This window comes from Myotis yumanensis, unplaced genomic scaffold, assembly GCF_028538775.1.
Source record: "Myotis yumanensis isolate MYYU_CA2020_CCGP unplaced genomic scaffold, mMyoYum1.0.hap1 SCAF_9, whole genome shotgun sequence".
In the NCBI taxonomy this organism is placed as follows: domain Eukaryota; kingdom Metazoa; phylum Chordata; class Mammalia; order Chiroptera; family Vespertilionidae; genus Myotis; species Myotis yumanensis.
In genome coordinates this window covers 70,077,180-70,101,070 of record NW_027223760.1, presented here as the reverse complement: position 1 = coordinate 70,101,070, position 23,891 = coordinate 70,077,180, and the positions used below count along the sequence as shown (strand labels likewise).

Here is a 23,891-nt window from a genome sequence, read left to right as displayed (position 1 = left end):
TGGGCTCCTTGTGGCAGCCTCCTGAGCTGCAGTTGGTGGAGAGGAGCTAATAAACCATCACTCTGGGCTGGTATATTTTTCAGTAATTATTTAATGGCTGCCATAACCTTACTTATATAAAATCATGTAGGTTTTTCTATACAATGCCTGCTTTCTTGTTTCATATTAAATTTTGGTTAAAACACTGCTTGAAAATGAACTCTACATAACAGCAAAAATAAAAACTGCTTGACAGTGTGCTCTGCAGGCGAACTGTGGGAGAACAGGCACTCAGCCCTTGCTGGTGTGAGTGCAGAATGGAACAGCCTCTGTGGAGGCTCTCAAAATCGAAAACACATTTGCCTTTTAACCCAGCAAATCCAGCAACGTGCTACACACACTCAATAAGAAACACCTACGTGGTTAGTGGTCCCAGTACTGTCTCTGAAAACAATAGAGTGGAAAAGCTCAACTGTCTAACAAAAGGGACCAAGTAAGACAACGAGGCTACACCTATGAGATCGAATACCATGTAGTCATAAATATTGAGATTTAAATTTTTTAAATATTCAGGATAATATATAGTATGCTTTCTTTTGGGTGAGAAAAGGGGGGAAATAAGAATAAATGTTTATATATTTACTTACATTTGCATAAAGAAATACTGGAAAATGCATTAGAAAATAATGAAAGTAGCCACCTGCGCCTGGGGGTGTGAGGTCATGGGGACAGGAACTGGAGTGAGACTTTTATTACCATTCTAATATTTGAACTCTACGAAAGTGGGTTTGTTTTTTATGTTCAAGACTGATGCCCAGAGTGCGGACTAATTTTCTTTTCTTCTTTCCTAGCACAAGTTGTAAATGACCTCACGTCAAACTTCTTTTTTGAAAATCCCGCCTTAAAGGAGCTGCTGTTCCACAGCATCCACGATGCCGTCTTAGGGAGCCAGCTTCGAGAGGCGCTGGCTGAACAAGAAGCCTTGACTCCTCCGCCCCAGGAGGATGCGGAGCCCAATGCCACTCAGGCGGAGGCGTGAGGAACTCAGCCCGGGATAGGGTATGAGCCTCTTCCAAAACCACTAATTTACACATTTTAAATACTAGACACGAGATTTTTTTTTCTAAGAGTAAATACGTGTAGTCAAGGCTTGATTTGGAGGGCGAATGACGCATAGCAAGATGTATCTTACTTGTGTGGTTTTCTTTTAATTGGCTATTTCCAGGATGAATTGGCCTCTTACCTAAATTTATTGTGCAGTGACATTTCTGTTACTTTTCAGTATTATCGTTGTCAGCTAAGCACTTAAGCATTTTTCTCTTTACGCACTTTACCTACAGATCAGTTATGCTGTCACCAGACAGGTAGTGTTCCTTGCTTTTGTACTTGTTGCCCTACAGACTTTCTGTAATGAGAGTTATTGAACAGAGGTGGCATACCCACGGTTTTCTAGTTCTTCTTTTGAAATAAATAAGCTTTCATTTTTACAGATGCAATATAAGTGCATTACAGAAAAACAGAAAAGCAAAAATGAGAAAATAAAACATACTGCCACCAAAAAATATCGCTAACAACTTAATGCATATCCTTCCATATCTTTATGAATATATATTTATATCTTTTAACCAAAATAAGATCATACGCCACACAATGTTCTATAACCTATTTTCTTCCATAAACAATTTCCATTTTCTCATTCCAGAACATTTTTACCATATTCAAATTTACCCCACTTGTCCCCAAATTTGTAGTTGGTTTGTCCAAATTAGTATCCATTCTATGACCTTCCACTATAACTGATCATGTCCCTTTAAGTCCTTTTAAGTCTATCTAGCACAGTCCCTTTTTTTTCAATGACATTGACTCGTTAAAGAGACTGGAGCAGTTGTCCTGCAGAATCCCATATTGCTAACGTGTCTACTTTCTTAAGGTGTTATTTAGCTTGTCCTTTTATATCCTGAACCACCTGTGATCTAGAAGTTATATCTAGAGGCCTCATGGATTTGGAAAAAAAAATTTTTTTTGCTAGAATATATCATAGATGGGACACATGCTTTAAATTGTATCACATCAGAAAACACATCATATCTAGTTGACCCTACCATTCAATGCTAAGATAAATCTACTAACAGTCTAATCCCCTCAATTACGTTTTCACCTTTGTGACTAGGAAGTTATCACCATGGTGTTCCTTTGGCATCTAATGAATTCCCAGTTCCCCATGAGCCATTCACCCAGGGGTTTTAACATCTGATGATAATACTTGCCTAAATCAGTAAATGCTCAGGTTTGTGATTTTTTTTCCAATTTTCATATTCCTTCTGCATTTATTAGTTGGTGTTTCTATGTAAACTATAGCTTTCCTTCCTCAACTTGAGCTATTTAGTCATCCTTAAATACAGTTCTTACTAGAAAGGCAAGTTTATTTTTCCCTTTTACTATTAACTTCAAAAAAGTTGGTTTAACCCTGACCGGTTTGGCTCAATGGATAGAGCATCGGCCTGTGGACTGAAAGGTCCCAGGTTCGATTCGCGGGTGTGCAGGAGGCAGCTGATCAGTGTTTCTCTCATTGATGTTTCTAACTCTCTATCCCTCTCCCTTCCTCTCAAAAAAATCAATAAAATATTTTTTAAGTTGGTTTAATAAATAGAAGGTGACAAGTTAGGTTCATTATAAATATAGACTCGTGAATTCTTAATGTGTTTCAGTCTGTTATAGTTATTCTTTTGGTGCTAAAATGATCACAATTGTGACCAGTAGGAGCCCCTGGAAATGTTGTTTCTAATAGTGAAGTAGTCTTAAAGACCATGTATTTAACAAAACTAATGCCTTCATATAACTTAATATTTTCCTTAGAAGTCCAGAAGAGTTATCCGTTAATTCTTCATCAAACTCAGTCATAAGCCTATGAATGAGCAAAATGCTTATTTCAAGCACTCTTTAAAATTGTTCCAAAGGAGTGGGGGAGACTATTAAGCCAACTTGTCATCAAAAGTTATTGTTATAGTCGTAACAAATCACTCTAATTCAAAGCACAAGTATTAGCTAACCTGCCTAAAGCCTCCTATGCTGAGATTTCCTGCTAATAGTCAGTTTGTCTTCTTTATATGTTTTTCTTTTTAAAAAAGTTTTCTTATTGACTCCTTGTCTTAGTTTTCATGAAGAAAACACGCAGGAGAAAAGTGGTCAGATGCCAGGAAAGAACTGTGTGAGCATGGGTCTACTCAAAAACAAACACTATGGTTTGTTTGCTTTAACTCCCATGAGGCTTCTCAGTAACTTTACTAATTTAATTCAAAGTAGACTCCTCCCTTTTAATCAACTATTTCCCTACATCTAGAGTGAAATTAGATTTACATCCAGTTATTTCCTTGGCAATCATCACACGCAAGATCCGATACATCTGCATTCTGATACAGACTGCCTTCTGAAAAAGCATGTAGCTGTAGAACCTCACCTTATACTAGAAACTTTTGTAAAAGGGCCTGCATCATTTCGGCCATTAAAGTAGAACCTAAGGATTGTAAGCAATATTATAGAATAGTTCATTGCATATTCCTTAGCACCAGCCTTCAACAAATGCTTTGCACATAATAGTGACTCAAGCCTTAGTTGTTGATAGGTTGAAAGTGTACAAAAAGTCTTTGTATCTTACATATTTTTTCTGTCCTTTAAAGTTTAACCTATTTTAAATAGAATTCTACCATGTACATAAAAGGCACTTGTCTTACTGATGGGAAATTTTTTCAGTATGCCTCTGAGAATCTAAGAATGCATTTCAAAATGTATTTTATCTACATGTAAATATTTTGGAATGGTTCACTTAGAATTATTTCATATAGTGGAAGATTTCTTGACTCTTTTTTACTTAGTCACGTTTTGTCTCTACCTTCTTTCTGGATTTTAATAGCTGCTAGTGTACGCGTTTTTCAGCCCTGGTTCAAATTCAGATTCTTACTGCCCTGTCAAAATGGGCATAATGTACATCGATAAATATAGGACTAGCCTTTCTTACGGTAGTAGGGGAAAGCCGTTTTCAGAAAGGTCCCATATAGAGAAATGCTTTGTCTTTCTCAAATCCTGCGTAATATGACAGTGGTTGATCTCTACCTCATGGATGGATGGAATGTTTGAGAACAATGTGAACCGGGCCTCAGGAAGCTAGCTCATGTCATAGACACTGTGTACTCATATGGCAGCTGATGGTGGGATCCCAATTGCCAATCTCATCTGCAGTGGGACTCAGAGAAACACTGAAGGATATGAACCCTCTGCAAGCCCTGGAGTAGCTCCTTGGTAGTTTTCAGGTAACATCTCAATATCCACTCCGTGTGGTTTGATCCTGTACCCTTACCTGTTTCACAGAGAAAGGAGGTGCTTGCCTCCAAAGGTACCTTTTGAGAAAATGAGTCTGCCCTCCTGTGTGCCTGGAGGGCCAGCAAACACAGATAATTTGCCCTGGAGTGAGTAGGTGTGGTTTTGTTTTTGTTTTAAGGGTTGGGGGTGGGGGTGGGGGGGTGTGCCCTTGTGTGGGAATGGTATGTGGGAAGGCTTTATCTCCTATGTCTGCCCCTTTAACGATAGTAAGTCCATTTAAATTCTAAGATCCAATAAAACTTACCTGGTGTGAGCCTGTATGTTTTAGTGAGTGCAAAAGTGTTGTTGGTCCTTTTTAGTGTACCTTTCAGGAATGCATTTAGGATTCAGTATGTTTAGATTCTTGATAATATGGTTTGAGTGCTGTTAATAGTTGGTATGAGAACTGACAAAAGTATTATCTAATTCTCCAAACATAACCAAAATGCATGCAATGGTTTTGAAGCCCCTCATATCCCAACAAAATTTCCAAAAGCTAGCTGCCTGCTTACTGACTTGGATGTGACCAAGTTTGAGCATCTCACAAATCCATCTTGCCTTTGAAAAGCTTACCAACTTTTTCATTATACTGGTATACAGCATTTACTTTATGTAACAGATGAACCTGACCTTTGTGGAAATTAAATTTTTATAAATCTGATCACATTTTTAATTGTTAAAAATATTTTTTTAAGTATCACTCCAGTATTACTTTTCTAGTCATCAACCCTTTGTATTCTGATTTATCTATCAGCACCCTGGCATGTATAAACATCTCTCTACACAGATATACACATGTACATGTGCATTTTAGGTGAAGGGAATTACTGGTGAATGTAAATTTTATGTTTTTAAATATGGTATAAGCATGCTAATCTAGATAATGTTGACACTATCTGCATATACATGCCTGGGTAGAAACACCCACATTTTTCAAATAGTTTATTATATATTTGATGCGTGGCCAGTTAGATTTTTGTCCTGTAACTGAGATGTCAAGATTGAGCTTATAACATGTTGGGCCTGAGTGAGGGCAATGTATCCAATTTGAGTTGTCTCAAATTGATGCATGTGATGTATGTGGCTATATGAAAAAGTGGTAAGACTTCAAAGAGCATATTCTAAATGCTTACATTTATCAAAATGTTAGAGCAAACCATTTCTAGGTTCTGCTTATATTTTATACCTCATGAAAGACTAGGGCAGGCTTGGGGGGGGGGGGGGGGCGAATTTCTGGTAAATTTCACAAAAATGAAAAATCTAAAAAGGATGTGGTTGGATTTTATGAATAAAGGGCTTTAATTTTTCTGTTTGAAACTTTCCGTGTTTTAAAATTTTCAATGTAATACAGCATTTTCTATGTTGTCAACTTTTTCTTTTGTGAATTAAAATCCACCTCTATTTTGCATTACTTATGAATATTGAGCTGCAATAAAAAACATTATTGTGCTTGAGTCTCAGAATTTGGGGGAAGGAGGGAATTGTGGAAGGGGTTTGGTGGTGTTTGCACAAGAAATAATTTTAAAGAAGTCTGTTGAAAATTTCAATGCAACTTATATTTAATACCAAAATTTAAACCATTAATTTATAAAATGAAAAAAGTACTTATCTGTACAAAGCCAATTCTGGATTTTCTAAATTAGATTATGTGTATATACTTTTTGATTTCACTGTAAATCAATTATTCTTGATTAATTTGAAATTAAGTCAAACTAAAATCAACGATTAAAATCAATTATTAATTTGAAATCAAGTCAAATAGCAAAGCAGAACATATTACATAAGATGCTTCTCCCACTTTAAAAAACGTTTGGCCAAAGCTTTATTATGCAACGCCAGTAGGGAGAAATCATGGAAATGCATGTGGTCATGTGCCCAGATGAGCTATTCTGATGAGGGCACAATAGCACACTGGTTAGGAGCTCAGGGGATAGAGCTGATAAACTTGGACTTTAATCCCAGCTCTGCAACAAGTCAATTTGGTAGGCAAGTTTTTGCATTCATTAGATCAAGATCCATTAGATCTACCTCACTGGGCAGATGAGAGGGTATAAGGACATATATACAGCACCCAGCCAATATATGCCTAAGACATACATGCTCTAAGCAAGCACTTTAGGCTATGAAACCCTTAAATGGTAGTGGATCAAAAAATAACGTACACTGTAATAACCTTTTGTGCCTAATGATACTAAATATCACCTTTTATCATACTATAGAGAAAAAGTATCTGAAAAAAAAAACATTTTAAAACCATTTATTTTTTGTGTGAAATGGTTATTAACAAATCTATGTAAGCTTAGGATTCCAATTAAAAGAAGTGTTTTCATGAAAGCTCAGGGCTCAGTTGTATGTCATGTAGCGGGGAGTAGCACTGAATTTGGCATAGGACTTAATGACCTTATTTACAGCTTCCAAGAAATCCTTCTCAGTAGCTATTTTTCGCCGGGCTCTGATGGCAAACATACCAGCTTCTGTGCAGACACTTCTAATCTCAGCACCTGTCAAACAAAAAGAAAATAATAGGCTTCATTAAAGCAGCCTGGACAGACAGACCAGCAAATATAAACAAGACCTTTCAACCTACCAGTGCTATTTGGACACAGTCGTGCTAACAATTCAAATCTGATATCTCTTTCAACACTCATTGAACGCGCATGGATTTTAAAAATGTGAGTCCGGCCCTAAAAACAGGGGAATTGAAAAATATTACAATGGAAAACATCACAGGAAGAAAAATGTCAAAAATCCCTTTTCTAAGAAATGGTTTTCTGACCTCTAGATCAGGTAAGCTAAACTCAATCTTCCTGTCCAGTCTCCCTGGCCTCATCAGTGCTGGATCCAAAGTGTCAGGTCTGTTAGTGGCCATCAGTACTTTAATGTTGCCGCGAGGATCAAAACCATCCAGCTGGTTGATCAATTCCAACATCGTTCTCTGTACTTCATTGTCACCTCCAGCACCATCATCAAAACGAGCCCCTAAGACAAAAGGAAAGACTTATCGGTCACAGGAGCACTAGCATAACCTGAAAGTACTGTTACTCTCAGCTCAAATCATGCCCTCCAGGGCAAGTGAATTCCAACTTTAAGCAAATCCTACAGGAACTGCCTGATTTTCACAAAACTAATTAGAAAGTGAATCTTTCAAAAGGCTCGTCATAGATTTATTTAACATAGACTTCATTAAAGTATTTTTTTGCCCTAGCCGGTTTTGCTCAGTGGATAGAACGTTGGCCTGCGGACTGAAGGGTCCCAGGTTCGATTCTGGTCAAGGGCACATGCCCAGGTTGCAGGCTTGATCCCAAGTAGGGGGCATGCAGGAGGCAACCAATCAATGATTCTCTCATCATTAATGTTTCTATTTCTCTCCCTCTCCCTTCCTCTCTGAAATCAATAAAAATATTTTTTTTAATAAAAATAAAGTATTTTTTAAATCTTCAAGGAACTTTGTTTTGAAATCACTCAAAACACCTGTTGTTTAACAATGTACACCAAGACTAGGCAGCAGAATACATGAAACACCTATAATGTAAGAAACTGCCACACTCTTCCACATTTTTCAAAACTCTTCTTAAAAATAAGGCTAGTGCCATAATACAGTAGAAATATAACTTATACCAGCCGTGGGCAAACGACGACCCGCCCGCCGGATCCGGCCCGTTCGGCTGTTCTATCTGGCCTGTGGAGCCGAAAGAGCGGAGGGTTCTCTTGCTCTCCCCTCCGCTCCTTCACCAGCAGCAGTGTTAACATGGCAACGTCGGGAAACATGGCCGCAGCTCCTTCTTCTGAGTGGGCAGATTTATATCCGCCCATTCAGTAGAAGGAACAACCTCTCAATCTTCCAGAGGCTCCTTGTAATGCCCGCGGACGCGTCTCCCAACATCACCCTGGGAATGCGTAGACCCGTTATCGTGGTGATGTAGGGAGACACGCCCCTGGAGAGCACAGTATCAGAGCCTTTGCCATCTTAAATATTAGGTATGTTATTGTGCTATGATTCCTACATTTTTTGAAGTTTCAAATTATAATAATTAGTATTTACATTCTTATTAAAATGTTTGAAATGAATAAAACTATTGAAATAAAAAAAAAAAGACCGTACCCTTTTATGTAATGTTTACTTTGAATTTATATTAGTTCACACAAACACTCCATCCATGCTTTTGTTCCGGCCCTCCGGTCCAGTTTAAGAACCCATTGTGGCCCTCGAGTCAAAAAGTTTGCCCACCCCTGACTTACACTATCACACTATTTTGGATACATTAATGTACTCTAGATAAATGTCTGTCTCATTTCAACCAAAATAGCAAAAACAAAACCAAACAAAAAATAAGCCTCCAAGTATATATTTTCATTTTAAAATTATAGAGATACATACTGTTGTATTAGCGTATTATGTACAAAATAACACAAAAAAATAAAAATTAAAAAATAAGATTAAAATTAAATAAGGAAAAATTGGTAGTATTTTCTTCCTGCACCCTAATACTGTTTTAAAATATATTTTATTGATTTTTTACAGAGAGGAAGGGAGAGGGATAGAGAGTTAGAAACATCGATATTAGAGAAACATCAATGAGCTGCCTCCTGTACACTCCCTACTGGGGATGTGCCCGCAACCCAGGTACATGCCCTTGACCGGAATTGATCCTGGGACCCTTGAGTCCGCAGGCTGACGCTCTATCCACTGAGCCAAACCGGTCAGGGCCCTAGTACTGTTTTATACACAACCCACCTTGGAAAGCATAACTTCAGAGCATCCTGACATTGTAAGGCTTATGGCTTATTCCAATGACACTATAAAAATTACTTCAAGATCACCACACTGCATCAATATACTGGGCTCAAGTTAACCACTTGAAGACATTAACTACAGCCTGTCCCAACTCCACAACGTCCACCCAGTATAAAAGCAAGACTCTAGATAACCTAACCACAGTCCCCTAACAGTGTTATAAGGTCCACTATATTTTCAAGTCATTTTTATCACTAAGTTCCTTAAATAAAAAATGTCTGGCCATATGACACTTCTCCCTAGTAAGGATTATTCCTCTTATAGACTATAACAACAGTCAAGGCCTACAGAAGTTTCGTTTTCAAAATCTATCACACTACTTTACAGCTCCCAAAAACCCATGAAATAAGCAGGGCAGGAATTATCATGCCCATTATAAGATGAGCAAACTTAGGCTCAAGAGTTAGTTAAAACAAGTGGTCTAGATCGCACAGTTAATAGTGTATTTCATCAGATCTATGAAGCCAACAGTAACAATACTTATGTACACTTTATGAAATATCAGCACCAATTAAATTATGCCCCAGTGCTTTCTTATCACATTAAGTGAAGTTGTATCCCAAGTTAGGAATTGTTCAAGTGTGAAAATATGTCACATGAATGAAATTAGGAAAGTACAAAGATAAAGACTTTGAAAAATAGCAAAGTTATATAACATTTCTTTTTACTTTAAAATACCATCCATACCTCCAATAGCATCAATTTCATCAAAGAAGATAAGGCAGGCTTTTTTTGTTCTGGCCATTTCAAAGAGCTCTCGAACCATTCGCGCCCCCTAATGGGAAAAATAATTTGTTAATTTAGAGTTAATTTTTAAATCTTCAAGAATATAATAAAAAGTTATACTTCAAACTTTTCAATATTGCTAAAAGTATCCTCAACTATTATTATCCCAGGCTTTTTCCAAAAAACAACAACTGAAGTTTGTTACCTATTCCATCAAATTAACCTTATTCATGTTAAATTAATCTTATTAGCCTTAAGTAATTTTATGATTCTGTACCTAGTAAAGAGCCAATAGCTGTAAGACCTGAAGAGGTCAAATTAACAAATAAAGCCACCATTTCAATCAGTAACACCCGAGGAAATAAAAGCATTTGACTTATCACTTGGCATTTCTCATCACTGAATTTGATTTGTAAGTGTTGCTCAGACACTAAACGTACTGCATAGCTCAATTCATGCAGTTCCTTTTCTAATTCTTACTGTAAGTATTCTAATCATTAACATTTCAGATACAATATATACAGCCCTAGACTTACTCTCTAATGAAAAAATCTGTGTGTGTGAGAGAGAGGATGTGTTGTGAGTATAGATAGATGCTCCATGTTCTTTCTTTCTCAGTAGACCATAAAAGGTTGGCCCGAAAGCAAAAGCACACTTCTGAATGCGTTCACCAGGCATTTCTGGGGTATTTCTCTTACCAAATTTGTAGAAAAAGTCCTATTTCTGAGGAGGATGCATGGTAATTAAAAATGTTAAACAGGCCCTAGCTGCTTTGGCTCAGTGGATAGAACATCAGCCTGCGGACTGAAGGGTCCCAGGTTCGATTCTAGTCAAGGGCACATGCCTTGGTTGCGGGCTTGATCCCCAGTATGGGGTATGCTGGAGGCAGCCGATCCGTGATTCTCTCTCATTGATGTTTCTATCTCTCCCTCTCTGAAATTAATAAAATAAATAAATAAAAATAAAAATGTTAAGCAGTTGTTTATTTCCAAATGACCACAAGGGAAAGCTGGTGGCTTTTACATCTACTAATTACAATCCATCAATCAAGAAATTTCAGGTCTCAATCTTTTTATGTGAAACTGAAATTTAAATTTCATCCCTGCTTTATAAATTTTTCACAGAGCTACAAATTCTTTGATTATGATCAATTTACTTTACCTCACCGACATATTTCTGCACAAGTTCAGATCCAATAACTCGAATGAAGCAAGCATCAGTCCTGTTAGCAACTGCCCGAGCACAGAGTGTCTTGCCTGTACCCGGTGGACCAAAGAGCAGCACGCCCTTAGGAGGCTCAATGCCAAGGTTAACAAACCTCTCTGGCTGTGATGGAGACACAATATTTATAATTATCACTCACTTCTGTATGAATAAAAATAAGACTACTTCTACATCAATATATTTAAACCAAAACTATTAAGTCCACAATCTATATATTTGACCTAATAAGAACTTTACTTATTCTAAAATATAAGACATAAACTAGACCTCAGTTCTATAATAATAAACGGATAATATGCTAATTAGATCAGACGTCATTCCAGACATCATTCAGACAAAGCTGGGGCTGCGAATGAAGCCCAGGTCCCGAGTTCCTGAGGGAAGCTGGTGCTGGCAGCTGGAAAAAGGAAGGCCTACTCTTGCACGAATTTCATGCATCGGGCCTCTGGTAGATACATAAGGCTGAATGGCTTTTAAAGGCATTTCTACTATCCAGGCTTAACAATTCTTTTTTTCTAATTTTAAAATAATTGCAGTGTTTAAAGAACAAAAGTAGCCCTAACCAGTTTGGCTCAGTGGATAGAGTGTCAGCCTGCGGACTCAAGGGTCCCGGGTTCGAGTCCGGTCAAGGGCATGTACCTTGGTTGCAGGCACATCCCCAGTAGGTGTGCAGGAGGCAGCTGATGGATGTTTCTAACTCTCTATCCCTCTCCCTTCCTCTCTGTAAAAAGATCAATAAAATATATTTAAAAAAAATAAAAATCATCATTCTCCCCTTTAAAAATAAATAAATAACAAAAGTATTTTCTGGTATTTTATATACCAGTTTTCCATTATCATCCCAAGTTTACTTCAATTCCATTTAAGCTCTTTTCTTCTTGACATCATTCAAGCACACAGTTTCTTCTACAATAAACTATAACATATTTAACAAACTGCTAAAGGTTATACATCAACCTCCTGTGTCACTAAAAGTAGAAAATCTTTCTCTTTTTTTCATTGGCTTGACCACTCAATCCTTTTGCTTTCTCTTCTGGAACTTACCTATTCTCCACACCTCTACCCTCTATCCTCTATCCCCTCAAAAATTTCCATTAAGGATATTATAAAATACAAAAAGCTACCTAATAAATAGGCAATTTTAGTGCACAGCGTACAATAGGCTATCATATCTTTATACAAAGAAATTTAAAATGCAACACTCAGCCACTTACATGAAGTAGAGGGGTTTCAACTACTTCTCGAAGTTTCTCAATCTGTTCCTTACAGCCACCCACATCACTGTATGTGACATCAGGTTTTTCCTCTACCTAAGAGAGGGAAGAAAATGTACAACAGATAGCCACAGATTTCTGAATACTAGTCCAAAAGTTCTCTCTAGTAGAGTAGACCCAATACCCTAAAGAAAAATCAAATTTATACCAAGTAATAATTTTTTTAAATGGAATATATTGCCCAGTGCACTAGAACCATTTGCTGTATTACTTATGACATTGAGAGATAAACTAGCAAAAACTAATAAAAACTTTCTCAACTGAAAAGTGGTTTAGAAAATTTGGGCAAATCAATACATACCCAAATATTAACAATAAATATCAGTTGAAGTTTCAAACTTTCCTGAGATGGATGCAGTTGTATTCTAAGTCATGCCATTTCTTTTCCCCCATAGTTTCTTACCTGCATCATGGTAACTGTTGGGTCAATCTTAGGAGGCAGTGGAATGTGAATTTGATACTTATTTCTGTCCACACTAAAAAGGTAAAAAAGATACTAAGATATTCAAAAAACTTTCTAAGTGAACTCTGTAAATATGAATTACATTAACTCGATCCTTATAACTATCCTCCACTTACACCATGTTACCTTAAATAGGCTGGCAAACTCAACTCTCAAATTCTGCATTTACTTTATGACATTTGAAGTCATTCAGTAAAAGCCATAGTGGGGGAGGGGGAAAGAGGAAGGTGGGAGGTCAGGAAGTGGATGCAGAACAAAGGATGTTCAAACGGAAGGACTCTGCTAGATTAGATCATCCCTTGGTATTCCATGGCAACCAGTACATTCATTCAGAAGAAAGCCAAGGACGTGAATGTGACATGGTATCTTTAATGAAAAATGAGTATTTATTATAAATAGTAATCTTACCCAACTCTCATCCCTTCTTCAATGTCAGTAGGTGCTACCTGATCACTGAGGTCCACCACAAACTTGGCAAACTGCTTCACGTTGATAATGTACTTTGGGTCCTCCGAATCAGCATTGATTATCTTTGTACATCTAACACAGCAAAGACTCGATTAGAGTAAGGAACCGAAACCACTAATAACGAATCCAAGTAACTAGATTCTCCCCTGGGCATGCAGCACACTAATGAGCAGGTGTAAACTAGAGCTGCAGAAACTGGGCCACTGTTAAAAGATCCTTTTCTATAGAATATGCTTAATTCCAAGGGCCCACACAAATTAAGCCAAACCATAACATTTTTAAAAGATACATACCCCTGGAAATTTAACCCAAATATTTCATCATCAGGAAGTTCTCTAATTTCTTGATTTTCATAACTATATTACTTTATTAGTGATACTTCTCTATGTCTTAAGTCAGCAATTTTCAACTGGTGTGCCACAAGAATTTTTAAAACATGCAGTACCCGACTATTTAGTCAGAAGCACTGACCTCTTTTCCCTTAGATTGTCAAATAAAAGAATGCTAATAGCCAACACAACAAAAGCCATCCAGTTGAATGAATAAAAAGTATACCTTTTTTTGTCCAATCAGCAAATAGAGTTTTTGGTATGCCACAGAATTTTAGTAATTAGTTTGTGTGCCATGAGATGAAAATGGTTGAAAACCGCTGTCTTAAGTTACCTTCCTTTTTATTTTCCCTATCAGAAGACAGTCATCTTGTCTTACACTAAGTAATAAATGTTTTTCCATTCTTTCCTGAGTTTATACAACAATTTTTATTGTTGTTGCAGTTTTTAACCTAAATGTATTTTTTTTCAGTGTGACACATGAAGGCACATTTATAATTATGTGTACATTATACAGAAAGTACTCTACTGCCTTTCCTCTTCTATATTATTTGTGTACTGAAGAAAAACAAAAACAAAAGACAGAACTCATGTTAGAGAGAACTCATGTCATAATCTGTAACAACAAATACAGGGAAATGCAACAGTCTCTGGAGTATGCATACAGGTAGCACGAACAGTAAGGTAAAGATGTTTTGTCCTTGAAGCATTAACTATGTGACAAAACTCTGTTTTCTGTTACTAGCCAAGGTCTACCAGGGAGGTAGAATTACATAAATAAAAGTATTTATCACTACTTTATCCGACAGACCCTGCCAACACTGTATGCACAGATACGGATTTTTTAAACCACAGCTGAAAGGTATAGACTATACAGGGACCTCAACTTCCAGAATGGTGAGGTAAGAACCTCTGAAAGTATGCTCCTCCGTGAACGTTAAGTGAATGCTGGCAAAAATAGTTAAAAAAAAAAAAAAAAAGCAAGAACGATTAGCATATTAGAAGAGCAATCCTAGAGGTCCAATATTCAAATGACAGAAGTCCAAAATAGAGGACTTCTAGTATTTGGATATTAGAAAATGGAAAGAAGGAAATTATTCAAATAATTTCAAGAAAATGTGCCACCCTGAAGGACATGAGAGCCAGCAGCATGGGTGTAAATAGACCAACATCGAGGCACATCATCATGACATTTCAGAACAAGTGACAACAAGAGAAGACCCTACAATTTTCAAAGGAAAAACAGGTCACATATACCGAACTGAGAATCAGAATGGCTTCAGACTAACACTACAGATGGAGGACAATGAAACGATGCCTTCAGATTTCTGAAGGAGAAAAAAACTTTATACCAATCAAGACATTTACAGACATGTACGGTCTCAAAATATTACCTCCTAAATGACCCTCTTTCATGAAGCTACCAGAGAATATGGCCCATCTAATGAGGGTAAGAGTAAACCAAAAAGAGTTGGTACACAAACAATAGGAGAGAGGCAAAGGGAACCTCCAGAGTAAGAAATGACAGGATGATTGTGAGTCAACAGGCGTAAAGGGCAACTGGTCCAACTGAAGCAGGTCAGAAAGTGCTGGGGAAGATCAACCTGAGAGACGCAGCGGTGCACCTGAGGTATACACGAGGGAAAACCGGATGGAGATGGACCTAATGCATCTAAAGAGCAGTGTAGACAATCAGGAGAAATTGAGGGGTTTAGTAATATACATACAAATTATGACCAGTAAAAGAAAAAGTGGTCCAAGAAAGGAAAAGTAATCACAATTTATTTCCTGTCTCTTTATGAATAGGGTTTATTTAGCCATGATTATGCTGAATACTGATCTAACCTAAATTTTAATATAACTACATTAGGAGGATGTTGGGACAGGAAGCCATACAGCAGGATGAAGAGGACCAAACTACTTTCAGTATTTGTTATGTCTGAGAAAGGGACAGTGGGACAGCGAAGATGGAAGGGAAGATTCACATTTGCCCTGCATCTTTCTGTATCACTTTGAATCTTTTATATGATTATGGCTTCACCTATTTCTTGAATAATTGTTTAAGGTATACACTTTTAACCCCAGATACTTTTGTAGAAAGCTTTATTTATTTGGAATTTAGAATGAACATTCTTTATGAAGTATCACATTATACCTGAGACTCAAATAAATTTCCACAGGACGTACCTCGCAACCTGCAAAGGCTGTTCACTCTGAAGTGTTTGCTTATCTGCAGCCAAATCCCAGAGTGCCGGTGGGGCCAGGCCAGTGTCAGACTCTTTAATACCTACATAAAGAGATTATAAAATTCACTAAAATGTAAGCATCACTAAAGCAAACTTTCTCAACCTCTACAGTAATGACATTTTGAACTAAATAATTTGTTGCGGAGGGTGTCCTGTGCATTATAGGATGGTTAGCAACATCCCTGACAGTAGCCACTAGATGCCACTGGCACCGTCTCCCCCTCAAGCCCTGAGAATCAAGACTATCTCCAGACACTACCAAATGCTCTGAGGGATGGAGGGGGGCAAAATCACCCAGCTGAAAACTGCTGCCCTAAAGTAGTCATAAGCCAAAACTTTAATAACATATTTGACATTTTTTGTGGTCAAATATTATAAAATGTCACCACTGAAATTCCCAAGAAAAGTTTCCAATTACTAGGCAATAGCCCACTTACTTCAAGCAGTACCATGTAAGATCATATTTTTATTCAATAAGAAACTTTAACTGGTTTTAAGAGTTTATTAAAGCCCTAGCCGGTTTGGCTCAGTGATAGAGCATTGGTCTATGGACAGAAGTGTCCCGGGTTCGATTCCGGTCAAGGGCACATGCCCAGATTTCAGGCTCGATCCCCAATGAGGGGCATGCAGGAGGCAGCCAATCAACGATTCTCTCTCATCATTGATGTTTCTACCTCTCCCATCCTCTCTGAAATCAATATAAAAAAAAAGTTTATTAAATATGGCTTTGACCAACAGAAACATTACTTGCTGAAAGGATGATGTTATTTCTTAATTGCTTAAGCATTAAACTTGTTTGTAAAAGGAAGTAAAAGAGCTTATTAAATGAGATCCAATTTCTTAAAAGATAGGAACGATAATTTTTTAAAATCTGTAATTCATGAAAGAGCAACATTTATATTTTAAATTCTTTGATATGATTAATACATTACATTTAGAGAGAGGAAACAGAAATTAAATTATACCAGTGAGCTCATTAATTTTCTTGAGAAGTTGTTGAATGTCATCTTCAACCTGCTTGATCTGCCTAGAGTAAGTGCTCTGACCCTAGGAGATAAAGTTCAGTTTAATTGGAGTATCAAGAAATCAACAATTTATTAAACTACAAAAACACTTAACAGTTCATACATTTCACGTATAGTAAATATTTGTGTAAATTGTTTCAAATATCTTTCTACAGAGTTCCACATTTTAATTACAAACAGTATAAAAATAATGTTTAAACTTAGACACACTGAATATTTACACTCTGATTTATTCTAGATAGAATCTGTAAAAAGGTGACTTTATTTCAGTAAAGATTACTATAACTTCTAGATATTCTCTTCTAATTATTTTGGAAGAGCAATACCAACAATAGTTCTTATTTCAACATAAAACATCTATATTTTGTAGACACTGAAAGGACTTACATAAGTTTTCAGCAAGGCAATATCACCCTCATCCAAAGCTGGAAAAAAAGAAAGAAAACACATAAGATTCAAACAAAAGAAATTAGAGCTAACAATTCTTCTCTGTTCAAATCCAAAGCTCATTAGTTGAGTGAGAAAAAATGTGCAAAGTTGTAATGATATAACTACAACCTTCAAATAGTTGCTGGAATCCTGGATAACTGGGTGAAGGTGGATTTAAAAGAATACACAGCCTGGCTGCTGGCGAGTCTCAAAGAGATGTGATCCATTAAGAACAGGCAGCCCAAAGAACAGCTTGAGAATCAAAACAACCTGACACTAATCCCAACAAAGTCAAGCGTTTGCTAAGTAACCTTGGAAAAATCATTTAATCTCTGAGCACCAGTTTTCTCATCTGAAAAATAGAGACAATGGTCCTTTCCACCACGAGAAGACAGAAGATGCCTGTCTGCAACCTGGAAGAGGGCTCTCACCAGAACCCACTTATGCTGACATCCTGACCTCAGACGTCCAGCCTCCAGAACCAATCAGACCATCAGATACCTGCATCCAAGAAAGGACCTTCACCATGACGCGACGCCCCCCCCCCCCCCCCCCCGCCCCCAGAGTACATCTTGCAGAAGTTAAATCCAAAATTACATAACTTATAGCAAAGCACATAAAGAGTGGCTTTACCCCTTGGCCAGGTAATTCAGTTGGTTAGAGTGTGTGTTCTCCTGATATGCCAGGTTGCAGGTTCGATCCCAGGTCAGGGCACATATAAGAAACAATCAACGGCCTTAGCTGGTTTGGCTCAGTGGATAGAGCGTCGGCCTGCGGACTGAAGGGTTTCAGGTTCGATTCCAGTCAGGGACATATGCCTGGGTTGTGGCTTGATCCCCAGTATAGGGGGCATGCAAGAGGCAGCCGATAAGTGATTCTCTCTCATCACTGATGTTTCTCTCTCTCTCTCTCTCTCCCTCTCCCTCTCTGAAATCAAAAATATATATTAAAAAATCAATGAATGCATAAAGTGAAACAAATCGATGTTCTCTCTCAAAAAAATATATAAATAATGAAAAATAGAGATAATAATTTATCCTCACAGTGTTGCTATAAGATTACATAAAATATGAAGAGCATAAAATACTATACACACGTTAGCCACTAACTGTATCCAAGGGATAAATGTATTACCTCATTGACAGAATATCACACCCAGAGAAGTACACAGAAGGAATGTTAAATCTCTGTAACTAAGTTTTCCATTAGGTGACTGAGTACCTCTGAGGTTTACAGTGGCCTAAAATATTTTCAAGGGAAAAAGTAGAATATGAGATGAACGTAGAGAGGGAATGCTCTTTCTTTGAGGAGAGTTTGGAAACAGGGAAGAAGGGCACTAGGAGAGGCTGAAGTTATTTAGAGAGGGAAGAATTAGAGAAAAGAGGAAAAAACACCTTAAGAATGCTTTAAAATAGTCTACAAGGAACAAAAAACAGCATAAAGATGAGACTACATAAGGGCCTATGGGGAAATTGTGTATGAAAATGGTATGCATGCCTCATGCACTGTGTGTGTAAAAGCGTACAGTCTCCAGGAGACTAATTTGGCCGTTTCTATCAAAATTACAACTCCATTTCTAAAATGTATCCTACAGCTTGTGTTTGTGCATGTAGTAAAAGTTACATGAACAAGGTTACTCACTGCTCTATAACGGCCAACAGACTGGAAGAAAAATGTCCATGAATAATGATTAATTTCATACATTACACCCCCAAAACTGGAATACTATGCAGATGCAGAGAGACATAACACTGACTCCATATAATATGAACTTATTTCACACTAACTGGTTTGGCTCACTGGATAGAGTGTTGGCCTGCGGACTGAAGGGTCCCAGGTTCGATTCCGGCCAAGGGCATGTACCTTGGTTGCGGTCACATCCCCAGTAGGGGTGTGCAGGAGGCAGCTGATCGATGCGTCTCTCATCAGTGCTTCTGACTCTCTATCCCTCTCCCTTCCTCTCTGTAAAAAATCAATAAAATATATCTTTAAAAAATATGAACTTATTTCTAATACATATTAAAACTGAAAAGCAAGGTGTACAGCATGCTGCATTTATGTAAAAAATAAAATACATGAGCAAAATTGCTAGCATATGCATAGAAAATGTCTATTTGCTTCTGTGGATAAGGGGTGGCTGGGGCCCGGGCTGAAACAATTGTCAATGTATCTTTTTTCTCCCTTCTGAGCTTTAGGCATGTAAAGGTATCATCAAGTTAAAGGAATGTTTGTTTGTTTTTAAAAGAAATTCTGTTTCAGGACCCTGGCTCTGCGGTAGGCAGTTAGACAGACATGAGCAGAGCAAGGGTGATGGGTCAGGTACAGAAATTCACCAAGGCAGAAAGCCCCGGGTGCCTAACAGAGGACAACTGTCGGGTAGGACCGTGCCCCCAGTGTGACCTTTCCTCCCCTTGCATATCCCTGGTCAAGCGTTTGGACCCCCTGACCTTCCCTCCCTGGAGCCCCAGGCCCAAAAAGGCAACAAAACCAGACCAGGCACCCCATGGCTGACCTCAGGACCAGCTGCTTTGGATAATGACCCCCTGCCCTGAGCCAACCAACCGATTAGTGGAGACCTAGGCTCTGAAAGGACACACCTGGAAAACTGCTGCGTACGCTGAGATGTCCCCCTGGGACCTTCCCTAAAATCTCCACCCTTAAACCCTTAGGACTGAGCACCCTGCCCCCCCACACCTCCCCCCAGGCGCATTACCTTCACCTTCCTCACTCCTGAACTCCAAGCGCCCTTCCTTCGCCTCTAAAACGTGTTTCTCTTTTTAAAAAATATATTTTATTGATTTTTTACAGAGAGGAAGGGAGGGTGATAGAGAGCGAGAAACATCGATGAGAGAGAAACATCGATCAGCTGCCTCCTGCACATCTCCCACTGGGGATGTGCCCGCAACCAAGGTACATGCCCTTGACCGGAATCAAACCCGGGACCCTTCAGTCCGCAGGCCGACGCTCTATCCACTGAGCCCAACCGGACAGAGCTAAAACGTGTTTCTTAAGTCCATTTCTTCTACAAATTACTTCTTCTACCTCCGTGATTTCCCAAATAAATGTTCCCTTATAGTGTGAGTCTGGGCTCCGAATTCTTTCCCAGCCAGAACTCAGGCCAGAGGCTGCTGAACCCGGGTGCGGGCTGACAGCTCCAGGCGGTCTGTCCCACTTCCCAGCACGGGGGCCCGGGGCAGAAAGGGGATCCAGGTGACCAGCACCACTAGGCGGGGCAACTTTCCACGGCCTGCGAGGCCGGGCAGGGAGCCCGACTTCTTCAAGACCTGAGAGCTGAACCTCAGTAACAATGTCAGCCAGCGGGAGATGCAGGAGAACTTGCAGCGCGTGAAGGAGACGGAAAGGGCAGGCGGGCTAATCCGGCGGCGGCCCCAGATCAAATCACCAGCCGCACAAAAGGGAGCGAGGACCGAGCGCCCGACAGGAATCCCGCCTCGCCCCCGGGGCCCAGCCTGGTGCGAACTCGGCCCGCCCGGAACTCCTGCCTCCGTCCACTGACCTCGGATGGGCTTGTCCTCCTTCTCCTCCTCTTTGGTTTTCCGCTGATCCGCACCGAGGTAATCCGGCATTTTCGGGGATGCAGCTGCCTCGGCTCCGTAGTAATTACACAGCACCTTCCTCGCTTCCGGTGGTGCCTGCCTTTTTCTTCCCCCCCCGGAAGTAGAGCCGGCTCCGCGGGCCCCTTTACTCTGCGCACCGGAAGCGGAAGAGCGCCCCGGGATACGCGCGCTGGCGTCGGGATCGCGGGGTCGCGGTTGTGGGCAGTAGGAAGGTTCCCTGTTAGAAGGGAGCCCAGCCCTCACTACTGCTTCCCCGAGCCACAGATTTCAGGACCAACCCTGGTTCAGCCGCTGAGTTTACGTCCTGATTTAGTTATTTACCTATTGTGTACTCTTGGGCAGCTTCTGTACATATGCTTTAATTAAGCCTTTACTTCACACTGTGGCGGAGGCTTTAAATAACAGTGTTTTATTGCTTAAATAACAGAATATTAACTAAGCAATAACAGTGGCTAGATCTACAAGTAGGGTGGAGGTAAAGAGGAATTTACCTTCTGTGTACCTTGAGTTATAAACTTGAGTTAACTCAGGATGGGGAGGCAAATGTTTTCAATTTTTAAAAATGTATTTTTATTGATTTCGGAGAAGAAGGGAGAGGGGGAGAGAGAAATATCAATGATGAGAATAATTGATCGGCTGCCTCCTGCACACCCCCTAGGGGGGGATCAAACCCACAATCTGGGCAGGTGCTCTTCACCGGAATCAACCGGGGACCCTTCAGTCGCAGGCTGACGCTCTATCCACTGCTAGGGCTGTTTTCAATTTTTGAACCTGCTACTAAAGCAGAGTGGTACCATCCTCAGATACAAAGAAGTCGGGGAAAAGAGCAGGTTTTGAAAGAAGTGAGTTTGGCAGATGAATGAAGAGAGCAATTAGGAAACAATTGTAGAATTTAGAAATAAAGTCTGGCTCTTCTGAGTATTAGAGGACGCAACGTGAAAAGGAGAGGATAGGAGGACAGGATATGAGAAAATATTGCAAATCATGTGATAATAGGTAATATCCAGAATATATAACGAACTACAACTCAACAAGAAAGCAAACAACCGGCCTTAAAAACTTGTAAATGTGCCCTGGCCAGTGTTGCTCTGTGGTTACTGCATCAACCTGTGCAGGGAAGGGTTGCAAGTTTGATTCCCAGTCAAGGGCATGTACCTGGGTTGCAGGTTCCATTCCCCATCCCTGTCAGGTGTGTTGGGGAGGTTGGGGCAGGGAGGAGGGGGGACCAATCCTTGTGTCTCTCCCACATTGATGTTTCTCTCACCCCTTCCCCTCCACTCTGGCTAAAAGAAAAATCAATGGGAAAAATATCCTCAGGTAAGGATTAACAAAAAACAAGGGGGAGGGATAGACTTGAATAGACATCTCTCCAAAGATCATATACTAGTAAATACCCACCAAGCACATGAAAAGATGCTCAACATCACTAGCAATTGGGGAAAATGAATCAAAACCATGAGATATCACCTCATACTCATTAGAATGGTGACTATAAAAAAGAGAAAAAGAAAAGTGTTGATGAGGATGTTGAGAAAATGGAAACCTTGTACAGTTCATGGGGAAGTAAAATGGTGTAACTGCTATGGAAAATTAAAAATGAAATTGCCATATGATGCAGCAATTCTAGTTCTGGGTATATACCCAAAGGAATTGAAAGCAGGACCTTCAAGAGATATTTGCATTTCTTTGTTCATAGAAGCATTATTCAAAATAGCCAAAAAAGCAAAAGCAACCCAATCAACAGGTGAATAAATAAACAAAATATACATACAAACAAATATTATTCTGGTACATACCACAATTGTGAGACATTGTGCTAAATGAGTAAATCAGTCACAAAAATGGCAAAGATTATATGATTCAACTTGTATGAGGTACATAGAGTAAAATTCATAGAGACAGAAAGTAGAATGGTGGTTGCAGGGAGTGGGGGGGGGAGGAAATAGGGAGTTGTTAAATGGGTATAGAGATCCAGTTTTGCAAGATGAAAAGAGTTCTGAAGATTGATTGAACAATACAGTTAATGTACTTAATGCTACTAACCTTTACACTTTAAAATGGTTATGATATTAATTTTCGTTATGTACACTTTACCACACTTTTAAAAAAAGTATCCTTGCCCTAACTGGTTTTGCTCAGTAGTTAGAGCTTCAGGCACGGACTAAAGGGTCTCGGGTTTGAGGTCATACATGTACCTGGGTTGCAGGCTCAATCCCCAGCCCCAGTTGGGGCACATGCAGTTAGCAACCAATCAATGTCTCTTCTCACCTTGATGTTTCTCTCAGCCTCTCCCCCCCACCTCTCTCTCTCAAAAAAGTACCTTTTATGGCCTTAGAGTGATGGTGAGAATGGATGGGAGAGGTGGGAGAAAAAATTAATAATATTAAGAAAGTGGAGTCAGGTTATTTTGAGACTTAGAGCCTCTTTTCACAGAGGTTGATGAGTCAGGAAGAGGATTAGGGGAGATGATTAGCTTAGTTTTTGAAGTGTCAATTTTGAAGTGACTATTTTGTCATTCAGTAAAATTCAATATATTTAACAGTAAAATGTAATTCTCAGAGGATAATTTGTTAGTTTATGATGCTTTTCCCCAAAGAATAGCACATCATGCCTTCTTTTTTGCTCTACCTATTCCAGACTGAATGGGGGAATTAAAGGAGTGAATCTTCACCCACTGGTTTCCTTTTGCTAGTTCTTGCTTTTGACCCCAGTACAAGAAGGAATCATCTAGTAGGAGTACAACTGATTTTATTATACATTACAAAATTAAGTTCCAGAGTCCTGTAACTGGGAAAATCTTTACAGAAAACTTCATGCTTTAGAGCAGGAGAAAAAGTTGCTGGATTTTTATTAGAATCTAACACTAGATAGAAAAGAGTTTCTTCTCCAAAAATTATGAGGATTAAACTAAGTGATGTAAGTAAATTACTTGGTTACAGCACAAAAAGTGTTAGCTGCTATTATTATTTAGGTAAACACAAGTGCACTACAGGTATATG

General features: G+C 39.0%; 2 protein-coding genes across 3 annotated transcripts in view; one reads left to right on the top strand and one right to left on the bottom strand.

Moving 5' to 3' along the window:
* The window catches only part of SLC26A5 (solute carrier family 26 member 5), a 29,223-nt gene extending 25,522 nt beyond the window's left edge, over window positions 1-3,701 (top strand). For both annotated transcript variants that reach the window (XM_070425184.1, XM_070425182.1), the window contains one exon: window positions 831-3,701. In XM_070425184.1, the coding sequence (XP_070281285.1) occupies window positions 831-1,018 (188 nt within the window). In that variant the 3' untranslated portion in view covers window positions 1,019-3,701. The remainder of the gene's footprint in view (window positions 1-830) is intronic.
* A 2,875-nt stretch (window positions 3,702-6,576) lies between these two features.
* PSMC2 (proteasome 26S subunit, ATPase 2) lies at window positions 6,577-20,983 on the bottom strand. The gene is made up of 12 exons (XM_070424597.1): window positions 20,832-20,983; window positions 17,273-17,310; window positions 16,826-16,907; window positions 15,802-15,901; window positions 13,226-13,357; window positions 12,758-12,830; window positions 12,295-12,390; window positions 11,018-11,182; window positions 9,818-9,905; window positions 7,112-7,314; window positions 6,923-7,019; window positions 6,577-6,836 (listed from the first exon to the last, which is right to left on the bottom strand). Exons 1-12 carry the CDS (start codon window positions 20,899-20,901, stop codon window positions 6,679-6,681), a joined length of 1,302 nt encoding a protein of 433 aa, XP_070280698.1. The 5' UTR covers window positions 20,902-20,983; the 3' UTR covers window positions 6,577-6,678.
* Window positions 20,984-23,891: the final 2,908 nt, after the last annotated feature.